This window comes from Chiloscyllium plagiosum, chromosome 15 (assembly GCF_004010195.1).
Source record: "Chiloscyllium plagiosum isolate BGI_BamShark_2017 chromosome 15, ASM401019v2, whole genome shotgun sequence".
In the NCBI taxonomy this organism is placed as follows: domain Eukaryota; kingdom Metazoa; phylum Chordata; class Chondrichthyes; order Orectolobiformes; family Hemiscylliidae; genus Chiloscyllium; species Chiloscyllium plagiosum.
This window is the reverse complement of record NC_057724.1, coordinates 5,478,906-5,495,814: the sequence shown is the minus strand read 5'-3', so window position 1 is coordinate 5,495,814 and position 16,909 is coordinate 5,478,906. Positions and strand designations below refer to the sequence as shown.

The window sequence follows — 16,909 nt, the reverse complement described above, 5'->3', positions numbered from 1 at the left end:
AGGAATTGGGAATACGGGATGGCATTTTTGCAAGAGGTAGGGTGGGAAGAGGTGTAATCCAGGTAGCTGTGGGAGTCAGTGGGTTTGTAAAAAATGTCAGTGTCAAGTTGGTCGGCATTAATGGAGATGGAGAGGTCTAGGAAGGGGAGGGAGGTGTCAGAGTTGGTCCAGATAAATTTCCTATTCTTCCTATTCGTATACCTATCCAGATGCCTTTTAAGTGTTGTAATTGTACCAGCCTCCACCATTTCCTTTAGCAGCTCATTCCATAAACACACCACTCTGCGTGAAAAATTTGCCCATTCAAATTTTTCCCCTCTCGCCTAAACCTATGCCCTCTAGTTCTGGACTTCCCCAACCCAGGGAGTCTATTTATCCTATGCTTGCCCGTCATAATTTTATAAATCTCTGTAAGGTCACCACGCAGCCTCTGATGCTTCAGGGAAAACAGCCCCAGCCTACTCAGCCTCTCCCTGTAGCTCAAACACTCCAACCCTGGTAACTTCCTTGTAAATCTTTTCCGAACATGCGATACAAGCAAAAATCCCTTCCAGGCCAAATTGCTCAAAACATACAACATTGTAAGGACACCGGAAAAATTGTGTTTAGTGAGGGCAAAAATGATGGAGGAACTGAGAGAGAGTCAGAGGTGACATTGGAGGGGAGCTGGGTTGAAGTTCAGTGTGTACAGCTCAGCCTTGCCTTCACTTTGTTTTGCTGCCTTTTCTGATTCATGTCTGATTTAACAAACAGGGCAACCTTAAAGTAAATGGCAAAAGGTTCAAAAAGATTGGTGATCAATTGCATTCATCTCTGCTGCCTTCATCCCATGTGCTGCATATTTCTAATTGAAGCAAAAACTATCTGGAAATTTGTGAAGATAAAGCAATGATGTACATTAAAGGGCAACTTGCTAAACAAGCTTCCATGTAGTAAATTCTATACAACTAAGAAGTTCTACTGAAAAGCCGACCTCGTATCCAGAGGTAACCATCTGAAATATGTGGTCATACCAGTCTCAGTCATTCAGTCGTTCTCAGTGGCAAATTCCAAGACCCCTGCAGTATGTGGCCCTTTCTATTCAATAAAGTATCTTTATCAATGTTTATCCCTATAGCTCTAGTTCCCTCAGTGCTGCCAATATCATCTTGCCTTTTCAGTGGTACCAGCCTTTGTTCACTGGGAACATTTTCACCTCTGCGCCAGAAGATCGGAAATTAATTAACCAAGTCCAGAAACCTTCCTATGGATTCAAGGTTGAAGCAGCCACCCAGTATTGTGGGAGTGCTGCACTGCTCCTAGGTGCCATCTCTAAGTGAAGGTGTTGAGCCAATGTCCCGTGTGACTTCTGGAGGACATAAAAGGTCCCCTGACATTACTCAAAGAAGACATGGGATCTCTCCCTAGTATCCTGGCTGATGTTTATACCTCGGCAAATACCATGGTCCACTTGTTATTTCCTTCCAACTTGCTGTGCACATATTGGCCGCTCTTTAGCGCTTTGGTCACTCCACTTCAAAACCATTGCCTGTTAAAAGTTATAAAAATCACACAACACCAGGTTATAGTCCAACAGGTTTAATTGGAAGCACACTAGCTTTCGGAGCCACGCTCCTTCATCAGGTGGTGTACTTTGAGACATCAGAGTTGTGAAAATGACAATATGACCGCAAGTTTCTCCTTATTTTCTCCACCTATCTTTACACCACATCCTGGTGTGAACATAGCATCTAACTCAAGGGTGACCATACTGCTACTTGCTTCCAATTTGAAAACTGTGAAATACCCGACATTCTGTCCCACCTATAATTGTGTGAAAGTTCATTTGTAAACATTAGTGATCTTGCAAAATCAGGATTTCAAAACTCCACAATTCTAATGAGCTCAACTATCAACATAATTTCCATGTTCAAGTTGGGCAGAGATCTGGTATGACTGTACAAAAACAATGGCTTACCTGCACAAAATCATTGCTTCCGTCTTTTTTTCCCTGACGTCCAAAAGGAAGAGGAATGTAATTTGACATCAGTCATGATTTTACCAAAGGGCAGAGCAGGCTTGAGGGCTTCTTGTTAGTGTGAATGCATTGAAAATAATATGTGTTTTTAACCTCCAATCTGTTGTAGGTGAATGCAGGTCCATTGGCCTATGCACGAGCATTCCTGGATGACAGTAAATCAAGTAAACTACCAACAAAGAAAGTGAAGCAGCTGAAGGAAATATTTCGGTGAGAGAATTAAAATGTTGCGCTTTTGGCCAAGATCACTGTATTAATCTAGCTTTACAATTGACTCGTTAATGTTATTCTGTGTTCATATATGTAAGGTCTTATTTGTAATTAAAAGCAAACAGATCTTGCACACGCTTTCGATTGTTACAAGAGCTCTCATTGGGAGGTTTCTAAATTCTGCCTGTTGTGAAAATTGTTTTCTGTTTATTTCATTAGCAAATAATGAAACGTGTGAACAGTACATCATGTAATCTCCTCAATCAGTTGCTTCATGTCAAGTCTTTACTTCTCCTTCACTCTCTTCCCCTCTGCCATCCCCAGCCTCCTCCTATTCTCCCTTGCACTTCCTCAAATCTCTCACCAGCTTTTCCGCTCCCTCTACTTCCTCCCCCACACCCTTCTCTTTTCCTTCTCCCGATTCACTACACTCTCCTCTCATTTTCCCCCACCTCCTCCCATTTTCCCTCACTCTCCTCTCCCTTTCAAAAGTGAATTAATGGAAGTTCAGGGCCAACATGTTCCTGTTAGTGTGAAGGGCAAGGCAGGCAGGAGTAGACTATACTGGATGACTAGAGATATTGAGGCTCTAAGCAAGAAAAAGAAGGAGGCATGCATCATGTGCAGACAGTTGGGATCAAGTGAATTCCTTAAGAAGAATAGAGGGTGTAGGAGTACACCTAAGAGGGAAATCAGGAGGGCAGAAAGGGGAAATGAGATATTTTGGCAGGTAACGTTAAGGAAAGTCCAAAGAAATTCTACAAATACATTAAGGGTAAAAGAGTAAGTCAAGAGAGAATTGGGCCCCTTAATGATCAACAAGGCCATCAACAAGGAGATGGGTGAGATCCTAAACAAATATTTCACTGTGTAGAAAGACATGAAAACTGGGGAACTCAGTGAAATAAATGGTGATATATTGAAAAGAGTCCACATTACAGAAGAGGAGGTACTGGAGGTCTTACTATGCATAAAGGTAGATGAATCCCTGGGACCTGATCAGGTGTTTCCCAGAACTCTGGGAAACCAGCAAAGAAATTGCAGGGCCGCTAACGGAGACACTTGTTTATCAATAGCCACGGGTGAGATTCTGGAAGACTGGAGGGTGGTTAATGTTGTGTCATTATTTAAGAAAGACTGCAAGGAAAAACCAGGAAACTACAGACTGGTGAGCCTAATGTCAGTGGTGTGCAAGTTGTTGGAGAGAATTCTCAGAGACGGAATCTACATGCATTTGGAAAGGCAAGGACCAGTTAGGAATGGTCAGTATGGCTTTATACATCAGAAATGCAGAGAAACAAGTAATGTTCTGGGGACCTTAGTTCAAATCCTGCCATGGCACATAGTTGAATTTCAATTTAATTTAAAAAATCTAGAATTTAGAGTCTTCTGATGACCATGAATCTATTGTCAATTGTTGGATAATTGTTGGAAAAACCCATCTGGTTCACTAATGTGACCTGGACGGGGTGACCTGGACAGGTTAGATAAGTGTTGAAACTTTATTGCTGGAACAGCACAGCAGGTCAGGCAGCATCCAGGGAACAGGAGATTCGACGTTTCGGGCACAGGCCCTTCTTCAGGTTCCTGAAGAAGGGCCTGTGCCCGAAACGTCGAATCTCCTGTTCCCTGGATGCTGCCTGACCTGCTGTGCTGTTCCAGCAATAAAGTTTCAACTTTGATCTCCAGCATCTGCAGACCTCACTTTCTCCTCCCAGGTTAGATAAGTGGTCAGATGCATAGCATATGCAGTTTAATGTGGGTAAATGTAGCTGTACAGGGCCCTGGTGAGACCACACCTGGAGTATTGTGTGCAGTTCTGGTCTCCAGCTTAAAAATACGGGGTAGACCATTTAGGACAGAGATGAGGAGAAACATCTTCACCCAGAGAGTGGTGGCTGCGTGCAATGCTCTGCCCCAGAGGGCAGTGGAGGCTCAGTCTCTGGATTCATTTAACAAAGAGTTGGATAGAGCTCTCAAGGGTTATGGAGATAAGGCAGGGAACAGGATACTGATTAAGGATGATCAGCCAAGATCATATTAAATGGTGGTGCAGGCTCGAAGGGCAGAATGGCCTATGCCTGTACCTATTTTCTATTGTCTATTATCTAATGTCCTTCAGGGAGGGAAATCTGCTGTCTTGACCGGGTCTGACCTACCTGCGGCTCCAGACCCACAGCAATGTGATTGACTCTCAACTGCCTTCTGGGCAATTAGGGGAGAGCAATAAATGCTGTCCTAGCACGCAACACCCCCATCCTGTTAATGAATTTTTAAAAAGTGTCTCTCAAACTCAATTGAGTTTTATGAAGAAATGACCAAGAAGATCAATGAGAGCAGAGCGGTAGGTGTTGTCTGCATGGACTTCAGTAAGACCTTGACAAAGATTCTGAATGGTGGACTGATTTGTAAGGTTAGATCACATGGGATCCACGGAGAGCTAGCCAACTGGTTACAAAATTGGTTTGACAGTAGGAGACAGAGGACGGTGGTAGAGGATTGTTGTTCAGACTGGAGGCTTGTGATCAGCAGTGTGCCACAAGGATTAGTGTTGGGTCCACTGTTATTCATCATTTATATAAACAATTTGGGTGCAAACATAGAAGGTATGGTGAGTAGTTTTGCGGATGACATCAGAATTGGTGGTGGAGTGGAAAGCGAAGATGATCATTTAACAGTATAATGAGATCTTGATCAACTGGGCCAGTGGGCTGAGGAATGGCAGATGGAGTTTAATTTAGATAAATGCGAGGTGTTGCATTTTGGTAAGTCAAACCGGGGCAGAAATTACACTGTTAGTGGTAGGGCCCAAGGGATACCTATGGCTAGTACATAGTTTCTTAAAATGGCATCACAGCTAGACAGGGTGGTGAAGGCAGCATTTGGCACTCTTGCATTAATCAGTCAGAGCATTGAGTACAGGAGCTGGGATGCCATGTTAGGGCTGTATAAGACATTGGTGAGGCTACATTTGGAGTACTGCATACAATTCTGGTTGCCCTATTGTCAGAAGATGTTGTTAAACTGAAAAGGGTGCAAAAAAGATTTACAGGGATGTTATCAAGGCTGGAGGGTTTGAATTGTAAGGAGAAACTGGATAGATTAGATTCCCTGCAGTGTGGAAACAGGCCCTTCGGCCCAACAACTCCACACCGACCCTCTGAAGAGTAACCCATCCAGACCCATGTCCCTCTGACTAATGCACCTAACACTGTGGGCAATTTAGTATGGCCAATTCACCTGACCTGTACATCTTTGGACTGTGGGAGGAAACCGGAGCACCCGGAGGAAACCCACACAAACACTGGGAGAATGTGCAAACTCCACACAAGCAGTCACTCGAGGCTGGAATCGAACCTGGGACCCTGGTGCTTTGAGGCAGCAGTGCTAGCTACTGAGCCACAGTGCCGCTCCCTCGGTTGGGACTTTTTGCCCTGCAGTTTTGGTGACCTTATAGAGATTTATAAAATCATGAGGGGCATGGGATAAGGTGAATGTCAAATAGATCTTTGCCCTAGGGTTTGGGAGTTCAAAACTAGAGGATATATTTTTAAGGTGAGAAGAAAGATTTAAATTGGACCTGATGGGCAACTTTTTCACGAGCTGCCAGAGGAAGTGGTGGAGGCTGGTACAGTTATAATAATTAAATGGCATTTGGATGACTACATAAATAGGAAGGATTTGGAGACATATGGGCCAAATGCTGGGAAATGAGACTAGGTCAGATTGGAATGTCTGGTCAGCGTGGTTGAGTTAGACCAAAGGTCTGTTTCCTTACTGTATGACACTTGATGTAAATATTTGAAACAAATTAAAACGTGGGCCACAGAGAGAGTTGAGCAATAATTTAATTAGTGTGACTTTGGAAAATCACAGCAGGTCAGGGAGCATCCGAGGAGCAGTCCTCGCTTTCTCCCAATAATTTAATTACTTTGGCAATGACTAAGTGCAGTCAGGATGGACTGCTTGGTCTACTCTGTGCTGTTAAAAAAATAATGCTGTCTAAAATTCTGTATAGAGTACTAAAGCAGGTCTTCTTCCTGAATTGCAAACAGGGAGTTTGTTTCAGTCTGCAGCCTGGCTCTGGATTTGAACGAGCGGCTGATCAAGGAGGATCAGATAGAGTATCACGAAGGGTTAAAGGCAAACTTCAAAGACATGGTGAAGGAATTATCAGAAATCACCCACGAACAGGTCAGTGATTCCAGACTTCTGTGAACATGTGACCCAAGAGAACTGTATCCCATTTGTATAATTTATAATTACTTCAAATAAGATCTTCAACTCTCTCTGGAATGAGTTTTTGAACAGCTGGCCTTATCAAAAGCCTCAAGGTGTTTAGGAGAGATGCATAGTGAAAGTATCAGAGATGGGGTCCTCTTTATTTGTTCTCTCTCCAGGCTGTTGATGTTACCTGACTAACAAAATTCCCTCCTCTTCACGTTGGGATGGACTTACATTCATTCACAAAGGAGCTGCGTTGCCTGTTGACTTTAAGTAAGACAACTCTCAATGTTTCCGCAGGCTCCGAAATGCGAACTTTTTCCATCGTGACGTCACTTTGAATTTTGCACCTTCTGCAGAGGATTTGTCAAGTCCAGCTATAGGGCCACCAGCTGACTGGCTTACTGACCCAATAAAATTAAAGAATTCTCACAGGCACCAAAGTAGGAAATAGCACATTTAAATCCCAATATAGAGAGTGCAATGAAGATTGAGGCATTAAGGCAGACGCTGTAAATAGGAGGGTTCAAGCATTTAAAAAATTGAGTCTTTTATAAATTCCTGATTAAGGGCTTATGCTTGAAACATCGATTCTCCTGCTCTTTGGATGCTGCCTGACCTCCTGTGCTTTTCCAGCAACGCATTCGTTGACTCTTTTATAAAGTGTGCAACTTAATTTTGTTCTTTGGCTAAAACTCCATACCTCTCCAAATTATTTATTTTTAGTCACAGTGAGGTTTTTCAGACGCAATTATCATGGAGCAAACCACTCATTATTTGGTCAAGGCTCGGCATTTTCATTGGTGGTTGTGAGAGAGGAGTGAGCGATTAAGGTCTGGACAGAGGATGAGAGAAAAAAGCAAGGTTAAGCGAGAGATTGAAAATGTGAACACAAGGCAAAAGGAAAGTGAGGGAAATTAGTGGAGAAAGACAGAAGGGAAGAAATCAAAGCTGGCCATGTGAAAGACAGAATTCAAGATTTGCTTCAGAAACATGTCCAGTGTGATAATTGTAACAAAAATCAGGAACTGAGAAAAGAGCAATGCATTTTGAGGATGCAGTTGAAGGAACAGGAACTGTTGCAAGCCACAAAAGGTGAAGGGTCTTGCAATCTTATTGATGACTGAGGTCAAACATCAAAAGGAAATGGGTCAAAAAAGAAGGAAAGAAAGCTCGTAGCACTGTGTCTTTGTTAGTTCTCCAAAATTGACTTCTCTAGCCTGACCCTGCCTGTGTTCCAGGAATTTCATTTCTTTCACCACTTCAAGAGCTAGCTGCACTGCTGAGAGTTTCAATTTAGCAAAGCTACATCTTCTTGTATGTCTTATGAGTTCCTTGCTATTCAGACAGCTTTAACCACTCTTTCAGGGAATGTGTAGCCAAACATTTTTTTAAAAACTCTCCTCATCCCTGTCCTTCATTCTTTGGTCAATAGCCTCCCAGCAACATTCTGGGAGTAGGAGACTGCAGCACTATTGGAGGCAGCTCCCCACCACTTCTGCAGGCCAGTGAAGTAAAGCACATAACTACTTTCCAGCTAGCAACACCCACATTCCACATATTTCTGAAAAAAACTTCAATCTGGTTATTGACCCTGTTACTATTATCAATCTTATTTGACATCCACGATCAAAAGAGCATAAGTTTCACGTTCAGTTATTGAGAAACCTGAAGCCATTGTCTCCAAAAGCTCTGTTCCTCAGTCACTGACACCTACCCACCTCTCTGGCAATTATCTGATACTGACCCAGATTGGTTTCAGCCTCAGTGTCATGTTTGCCCCCATGTTGACCTTTGGGCCACATATCTGTGCCATATCTAAGACTGCTATTGTAATTCCCTCCAACATGCAGGGATTCAGGGATAAACAAAGAATCCCAGCACGTAAATTGCTCATTTGGAGAAAAGGTGCAGGTACAATGGGCTGAATGGCCTCCTTCTACCTTGTAGCAATCATGCAGCCCTACTTCATACCCAGCTGATCTGCTCAAGCTCTCACTCACCCCTTTGTTACCTCCAGTCTTAAAGATTGTATCACTAGTTACATTCTACTTCTTATGTTCTACCCACTATAAACTTGAGTTCATCCAAACAGTTTGGGCGGTGCATTGGCTCAGTGGTTAGCACTTCTGCCTTAGGGACCCAGGCTCGATTCCAGCCTCGGGCAACTGTCTGTGTGGGCATTCTCTCCATATCTCCGTGAGTTTCTTCCGGGTACTCCAGTTTCCTCCCACACTTCAAAGATGTGCAGGTTAGGTGAATTGGCCATGCTAAATTGCCCATAGTGTTCAGGAATGTGTAGATTAGGTGCATTAGTTATGGGAAATGTAGAGTAATAGGGTAGGGGAATGGGTCTGGATGGGATACTCTTCGGAGGGTCGGTGTGGACTTGTTGGGTTGAAGGACGTGTTTCCATACTGTAAGGATTCCATGATTTCTATGATTTCACAAAGTCCCATTCATCCATCATCCCTGTGCTCACTGGCTTATAACTAAGCAGTACTCAGAATTTAAACTTTCATCTTTGTTTTCAAATTTGGTATTGGCATTATCCATCTTCATCCTTTTGTACCTTGTGCAGTCCTTCAGCACACTGGTGATCCTCAAATTCTTCAGTGTAATGATTTTAATCGCTCCAACATTTGAAGCCTTGCCTTAAGCTGCCAAGGACCTAAGCTGTGAAAGTCACTGTCTGAAGGTCCTGAGCAAAACCTTACATCATGGAATCCCAACAGTGCAGATAGAGACCATTTAGCCCATCATGTCTGAACCAACTCTCTGAACTGGGACCCACCCGGAAGTGCACCTCACCCTCCCAACCACCACCAGAGTAAGATGTTGCCTATTAAGGCAGAGATGGGGAGTAATTTCTCATTTCAAAAGATAGTCAGTGCAGGTATCCCCCGCTATCCGAAAGTAGAGCATTCCAGTGAAACATTTTGTAAGCCGAAATGGCATAAAGTGAAGAAGCATTAATTTATATGGGAAAAATTTTCACCTTTTTTTTTGTAAAGGCGAAAATCCTCTTCGGATTTCTTTTGGTTAGCTAAAGCAGGTACTATTGTAGGTCTTTCATAAAAGCAAAGTTCAGGAAAGCAAAGTTCAGAAAAACAAGGGATACCTGTATGAGATTTTATTTTACCCCAGAGCGCCATCAATGCTAAGTTTATGTAAGGCTGAGAAAGACAGGCTCATTATTAATCAGTCAGGGAATCAAGGGTTATGGGGGTAAGGCAGGAAAGTGGAGTTGAGGATTATCAGATCATTGAATGGCTAAGTAGATGGCTTGAATGGCCTACCTGTGCTCTTATGTCTTACTAAAAGACATAAGTGAACTAGACTTGAATAAATCTAGTCACCATCACTTTCAATTCCAGATTTATTAATTGAATTCCGTTTCCACTAACTGCAATAGTGGGATTTGGACCAGCATTCCCGGAGCATGAGCCTGGGTCTCTGGTTACTTAGTCCAGTGACATTATCACTATGCTGCCAATCTGCCCGCTTAGATATTTTTAAATCAACTGGATCAGAGATGTTATCACACACCTCTGAAGCAGGTAGCACTTGAGCCTGACTGGAACAGAGTTAGGAATGCTACCACTACATTACAAGAGACTTTGTTTGCTTAAACTCCGAACTCTTAAGGATGGATTTTGGCAATGCAAAGCAGCTGCTGATTGGTGGATTGTTGCTGAAATCCCCTGCTTCCTGAACAATAGCCTTACAGATAAACCTTTGCATCTACCTCTGTTTGTGCAGTGTTTTGATCTGATGACAGTACTGCATTTGTTCAGTGAAATTGGATACTATGTAAAAATTTATTCCCAAATATTTACCTGGCCCATTTTATGTAACGTGTGTTGAATGTTTAAAAGAAAACTGTTCTCAAAATCTATTGGAAGGAAACCTGAAATTTAAACCAGGCTGATGAGCAAAGTAGCTGAAAATGTGTTGCTGGAAAAGCGCAGCAGGTCAGGCAGCATCCAAGGAACAGGAGAATCGACGTTTTGGGCATAAGCCCTTCTTCAGGAAGGGCTAAGTAGACAGAAATGTTGGAGAACCACCACAGGCCAAGTTTCCCTCCAAGTCGCACATAATCTTGACTTGATGAGCTAAGTAGTTAATAATTACAAACTTGAATTAACAAGGCAATGATGTGGCTCTTGAAACAATAAGCCTCTGATTTGTTAAAGGTAGCATGAGAACATCTTTTTAATTAGTTGTGATGGAACTAGAGGCATTTATTGATCATGCCTTGTTGCCTTTAGAAGGTGGTGGCGAACTGGCTGTACTTGCAACACATGGACTTTAATAAGGCAAAGTGCTGTTAGGGAGCTTGTTCCATGATGTTGACCTGGTGATGAGGAACAAAGAGATGTACACGCAAGTCAAGATTATGTACGACTTGGAGGGAAACTTGACCTGTGGTGGTTCTCCAACATTTCTGTCTAGAGACAGGTGCTAAAATGATTTTGATTAATTGCAACAGGCCACTGCCAGTAAATGTACTTGAGATCAACAGCGGTAAAGGCAGCTACACAAACTGCGTTATCCCGGATAATAACGAACTTTCTCCTGACTTCAGCCATCCAGATATGTGGGGGAATGCATTATCACATACCTCAGTTTGGACCTGCTAGACGATATGAGAGGTTCAGAGGGATCAGAGAGTGTGTTACATTCATTCATCCTGTCTGCTGTTCTTTGAGCCAAAGTGTTGACTGAGCTGGTCCAGTCAAACAACTGGGGTGTGATAATCCTCAATATATTCCCCACTGCTCATATTTGTGATGGTGTGAGACTGCAGTGCAATTTGACAAAAAAGAAGTGTTGGTTCCTGGGGACGTCTCTTACAGAAGGCATTCACTGCCTCCAATGTTTTGGTGTGCCGGCTCAACATATCAAAAAGCAGAAATACTAACAATTAGCTTCCTGATGTGCATTCAAATGGTTGTAGCACCAGCTGGCAATCTGTCAAGAAGTATGAGTAAGCTTTGAATTAACACAGAACATTAATTTAACTCCAGCCACTTGCAACGAGGTTCTGTCCAAATTGGACAATATTCAGAGAAAATGCTTTTGAAGACAAACTACACTCAAGAATTGTGTATGGTGCAATGGTTGGGGTCATTGTAATTGAAGTGCAGATCACCCACATCTGTTTGAATGGTAGAACCAGACTGACGGGCTGGATGGTCCACTGCCATTTCTGCAGCTTTGCATTTGCAGTGATCATTAGGTGTACTTGATAGCCTTTCCATTTTTTGTCCAACTGTTTCCAGTGGGTGATGTTGACTAACATTTTGCTCTTTCCGTTTCATGCTTGCTTTGAAGTGATGAAGGCCTTGATAGGTAAATGCACTTCAGAGTATAGTTCAAAACTAAACATGAGTTGATGTAAAACCTTGAGAGGGAGATTTGGACACTTGCTGCCTATGTGCTCTGCTTATCCATAGATAGAAAGAACCTTCAAATGTGCAGTTGTCTCTCCATCTCTCTGTCTGTCTCTCTCTCTCTCTCCATCCACCCCTCTCCCCCCACTAGCCCTGACTTTACACCTAACCCTAATTCTCAACCATTCCAGTGTTCCCTCACTGGAATAAAATATCTCTGTATCTGCATATGTGTGTGTGTTAACCTTTCAGTAAATAATGTGAAGGGTGCTCAGCATTGTTCAGTCCCCACTGAGAGCAAGTCCTGAGGTCTAGCTGGGCTATGGTTCCTTCTCTTTCATCACACCACGTGTCCCAAGTTCATATGAAATTGACCTGGAACCTCAATTCATAATTTGATTCAAGTAGCAGTTAAATCTCAGTGGTTAGCACTGCTGCCTCACAACGCTAGAGACCCGGGTTCGATTCCAGTCTTCAGGCAACTGTCTGTGTGGAGTTTTCACATTCTCCCTGTGTCTGCGTGGGCTTCCTCCTGATGGTCCGGTCTCCTCCCACAGCCCAAACATATTCAGTCGAACATGCTAAATTGTCCTATAGTTTTCAAGGATGTACAGTCTAGGTGGATTAGTCAAGGGAAATGCGTGGATGGGGGAGTGCCCTTCATAGGGCCAGTGCAAATTCTAAGGGCCAAATGGCCCCTCTCTGCACTGTTGGGATTCTATCCAAATCCTTGCCCCTTGTGAAGGAATCATTTGCGAGATATAACTTTGATGCCATGTTGATCTTGTTTGGTTTGCAATGTTAATTCCATCCTGAGTAACCACAAACTTTCCGTTTTTTCCCTCTCTCAAGATTTTGACAGAAGACGACTTGAAGTGCCAGCTGAGGAGCTCTCTGCATGTTTTCAGTGCCATTAGTGGGACGGCCAGTGGTCCTTCTGCCTTCCCCATGTCACTTTGACAGATCACACTGTAGGGGGTGGATGGGGGAGGGTGTGGGGAGGTTCATTGGTTCTCAGGAAGGTCACTTTAACTGTGCAGAATGAAGGGGGATGCTATTGCCTCTGGCTGACTGATATCGTAAAGCAGGAGAACAGGTCACACTGCGTGAAATGGCTGATTCCAGTGACTGCTCAACCCTCTTCCAGGGTGAGCTCAACCTCTCTGAAACATCTGAAGAAGCATGTTCATCTGGCCTTAGTTTACTTTGGCAGTACAGCTCCTGCAATCCAATCAGTATTATTACGATCAATGTGGCTGCCTGCCTAGGACATCTGATGCTCAAAATCCTAAATTTGGTCAACATTAGAGTGATTTGAAAAGCCAAGTCTCGTGTTCACAAACATAATGTTAAAACTGTGCTTTCACATTGCAAATTCTTCACCACCTGTACAGTATGTGTATGTATAAAATAGGAACATTTCCTCATGGCTCTGTGCATTGTCATCTCAAAGTGCTGTAAATTTAAATTGTAACTACACGTAGTGACTGCTTGTGTACAAAAGAAATCCTTAAATATATTGGAGCTTTTTTTTATTTCACATGGAATTTTCTTCCTTCATGGTATGGGTAGTGGGAGGGATGGACACTTGTGTTACAAATGAAAATGCAGACCACTAACTCAAAGAGTTTCAGTCACAGGTTTCTTTGATGTTGAGTGTTGACTGTGCTGCTTCATGGGCCTCAGCTGATGTCAGCGATGTTAGAGAACTTGCCTGACGTTCTTACCCTCCTGATACAGCTTATCCAGTTCACAAAGCAGCATTCTCTAGGCCAGTCTCCCTTCACCTCACTCAAAGCTGAGGAGAAATGTTGAAGTCAATGTGTGACGTTACCCTTCAAGCTACAGAAGAGGTGGTTACAACTGTCAAGGCCACATCTTCCCAGTGTATAAAACAACTTGCTACATCCCTGATTCCTAGGAAATACCTATAGTACTCGCCCTTCCTTTCGAGTGATTAAGTAAGGGAAGCTCTGAACTTACATGCCGCTGGTTTTTCAGACTAGGGGACTATTCTTAAAATAGGCAAAAGTGAGGACTGCAGATGCTGGAAATCAGAGTCTAGATTAGAGTAGTGCTGGAAAAGCACAGCAGTTCAGGCAGCGTCCGAGGAGCAGGAAAATCAACATTTCGGGCAAAAGCCTTTCAAAGGGAATGCTTTATATTGGAATGTGAGGAATAAGAGTATGGCTAGGGTAAGAATAGGGCCAGTCAAAGACAGAAGGGGGAAGTTGAAGGTGGACCCTGTGGAGATCCGAGGGATGCTAAACGAACATTTCTCATCAGTGATTCCTGATGAAGGGCTTTGCCCGAAACGTTGATTTTCCTGCTCCTCGGATACTGCCTGACCTGGTATTAAGTAGAGTAGACATTCCCCTGTGGTTGTGCCCCAGTGAAACCATTGGGGAAATTGTTGAACCACAACACAATGCAGCACCTGTGCAAACTGCAGATGGAAATGGGAGACATGGATAGAGCAGGGCGAGGAATGGATGTTGCAGATTCCAGGGTATAGATTTTTCATTAAGAACAGGCAAGGCAGAAAAAGAGGGGGAAGGGTGGCCTTGTTAGTCAAGGATAGTATAACAGTGGCTGAAAGAACTTTTGACGAGGACTCGTCTACTGAGGTAGTATGGGCTGAGGTTAGAAACAGGAGAGAAGAGGTCACACTGCTTGGAGTTTTTTATAGGCCTTTGCGAATGGGGTAGCAAAATGTGGGGGATGCAGACAATGGAAATGTGGAGCTGGTTTAAGGAACAGATATTGTGTCTCCTTGATAGGTATGTCCCTGTCAGGCAGGGAGGAAGTGCTAAGGTAAGGGAACCGTGGTTTACTACAGAAATTGCATCTCTTGTTAAGCAGAAGAAGGAGGCTTATGTGTTGATAAGGCAAGATGGTTCAGATGAGGCGATGGAGAGGTACAGCTGGAAGGATTTAAAGAGAGCGTTAAGAAGAGCAAAGAAAGGACACAAGCAGTCTTTAGCAAATAGAATAAAGGAGAACCTAAAGCTTTCTATAGGTATATGAGGAATAAGAGTATGACTAGGGTAGGAATAGGGCCAGTCAAAAACAGAAGTGGAAAGTTGAAGGTGGACCCTATGAAGATCGGAGAGGTGCTAAATGAACATTTCTCATCAGTTTTCGCTCAGGAAAAGGAGAATATTGTAGAGGAGAAGAATGAGGTACGAGATATTAGACTAGAAAGGATCGAGGTTAGTTATGAACAGGTGTTATCAATTCTAGAAGGAGTTAAAGTAGACAAGTCCCCTGGGCCGGATGGGATTTATCCAAGGATTCTATGGGAAGCTAGAGAGGAGATAGCAGAGCCTTTGGCTTTGGTATTTGAGTCATCATTATCTTCAGGTTTAGTACCAGAGGACTGGAGGATTGCAAATGTTGTGCCCGTGTTCAAGAAGGGTAGTAGAGATGACCCAGGTAATTATAGACCAGTAAGCCTTCCTTCTGTTGTAGGAAAGGTTTTGGAAAGGATTATAAGAGATGAGATTTATAATCATCTAGCAAGCAACAATTTGATTGGAGATAGTCAACATGGTTTCATCAAGGGCAGGTCATGTCTCACAAACCTCATTGAGTTTTTTGAGAAGGTGACCAAGCATGTGGATGAAAGTAGGGCAGTTGATATGGTATACATGGACTTCAGTAAAGCCTTTGATAAGGTTCCACATGGTAGGCTGTTGGAGAAAATGCAGAGGCATGGGATTGAGGGTAATTTAGCAGTTTGGATTAGAAATTTCTGAAAGAAAGCAGCGAGTGGAGGTTGATGGAAAATATTCAGCCTAGGACCTCTCTGCAGTTGTGTTCCAGGCTTCTGGCCTCTAGTTCTTACCGTAGCTAAGTCCTTGCCCATTACCTCCATGTGCCCACTCCAGACCCCTGCTGAGCTAGTCCATTATTGAGTCTTGGAGCTCAGCCCAGCCGACAGGGTGAGGTCATCAGTGAACTGTACAAAACAGAAACCAATGGACAGGCATTTATTTCTTATTGTGAATGCTCAGCTGAGATTTAAGACTCAACCATGGATTGGCTTAGGAGGGATCTGTATTCGTAAGTGAAATTGAAGTGTTGGTACCTCATGACTGAAGGTAGATTTTCAGATCAACTGTCAAAACCTGTACTCTACATCTTGATGTGGAAGACTGTATTTCTTTCTTTGTTGTAATTTATTGCCCAGTGAGAATGGTAGACTCTACTCTTCCAAAAGATTTGATTTAGATTTATTGTCATGTGTACTCACTCATGAGTGAGTGGAGTGGAGTGGAGTGAAAAGTGTATAATGTCACCAGACATCTTAAGGTGCAAAGTAGTAAAGAAACAAAGTTTAAAAAGTTAAGCATTACAGACCTTCATCAAATAAGTAAACAAATAAAGTAGTAAGATAGCATTTAGCATTAAAGACCTTCTTAGTATAAACTAGAAAAATAAAAGATTAAAAGTTCAACAGTTTTTCAGTCCTCCGCTTTGCTCACTGTCTGGGAGACCTCAGCTGCCAGTTCCTGACACAGCCACTGTGACCAGGGGACCCGTCTCACAGACGATGTAGGCAGAGCTGGTCATATGGGCTGATCCTTATAGTATTTAATCCAGCAGTGGCTGCTCAAGATCCTTTTCTCACAGGACCCAGTTAACAGCTGTCATCTTCAACAGGACTTGGTCAACAGCATGGCGCAGGAGCAAGATGTTAAAGAGTAAATTAAACTCTGGAGCATATGGTACCACGACAAAAGAGGACAGAGAATTCACCTTCTGAAGTCTCTTCCACCATTTAATACGATTATGGCTGAACTGTCCCTGATTCCAGTTTCAAATATTTGCTTCCTATCTCTGAATATTCTCACTCAAAATAAAGTCCGTCAATCTCAGTCTTAAAAGTTTCTGTGATTGTCCTTCTACATTTCTGTTCTTCGTTAAGTGAAACAGTATATCCTAATTTCAACACATCAAACTATTGGTGGATGCTGGAAATACTCAGCTGGGTTCAACAGTTGAGAGACAGAGAAAGGGAATCTTTCATTGTGATATTGAACTTCCTGATTTCAAAGCT

General features: G+C 43.0%; 1 protein-coding gene across 3 annotated transcripts in view; it reads left to right on the top strand.

The window, feature by feature from the left end:
- The window catches only part of dock11 (dedicator of cytokinesis 11), a 301,498-nt gene extending 288,111 nt beyond the window's left edge, over positions 1-13,387 (top strand). The window contains exons 51-54 of one of the 3 annotated variants that reach the window (XM_043704340.1): positions 2,127-2,227; positions 6,283-6,421; positions 11,789-11,806; positions 12,700-12,777. In XM_043704340.1, the coding sequence (XP_043560275.1) occupies positions 2,127-2,227; positions 6,283-6,421; positions 11,789-11,791 (243 nt within the window). In that variant the 3' untranslated portion in view covers positions 11,792-11,806; positions 12,700-12,777. Of the gene's footprint in view, positions 1-2,126; positions 2,228-6,282; positions 6,422-11,788; positions 11,807-12,699 lie in introns of all 3 variants that reach the window. The other 2 variants (XM_043704339.1, XM_043704341.1) reach the window with 2 other exon arrangements.
- Positions 13,388-16,909: the final 3,522 nt, after the last annotated feature.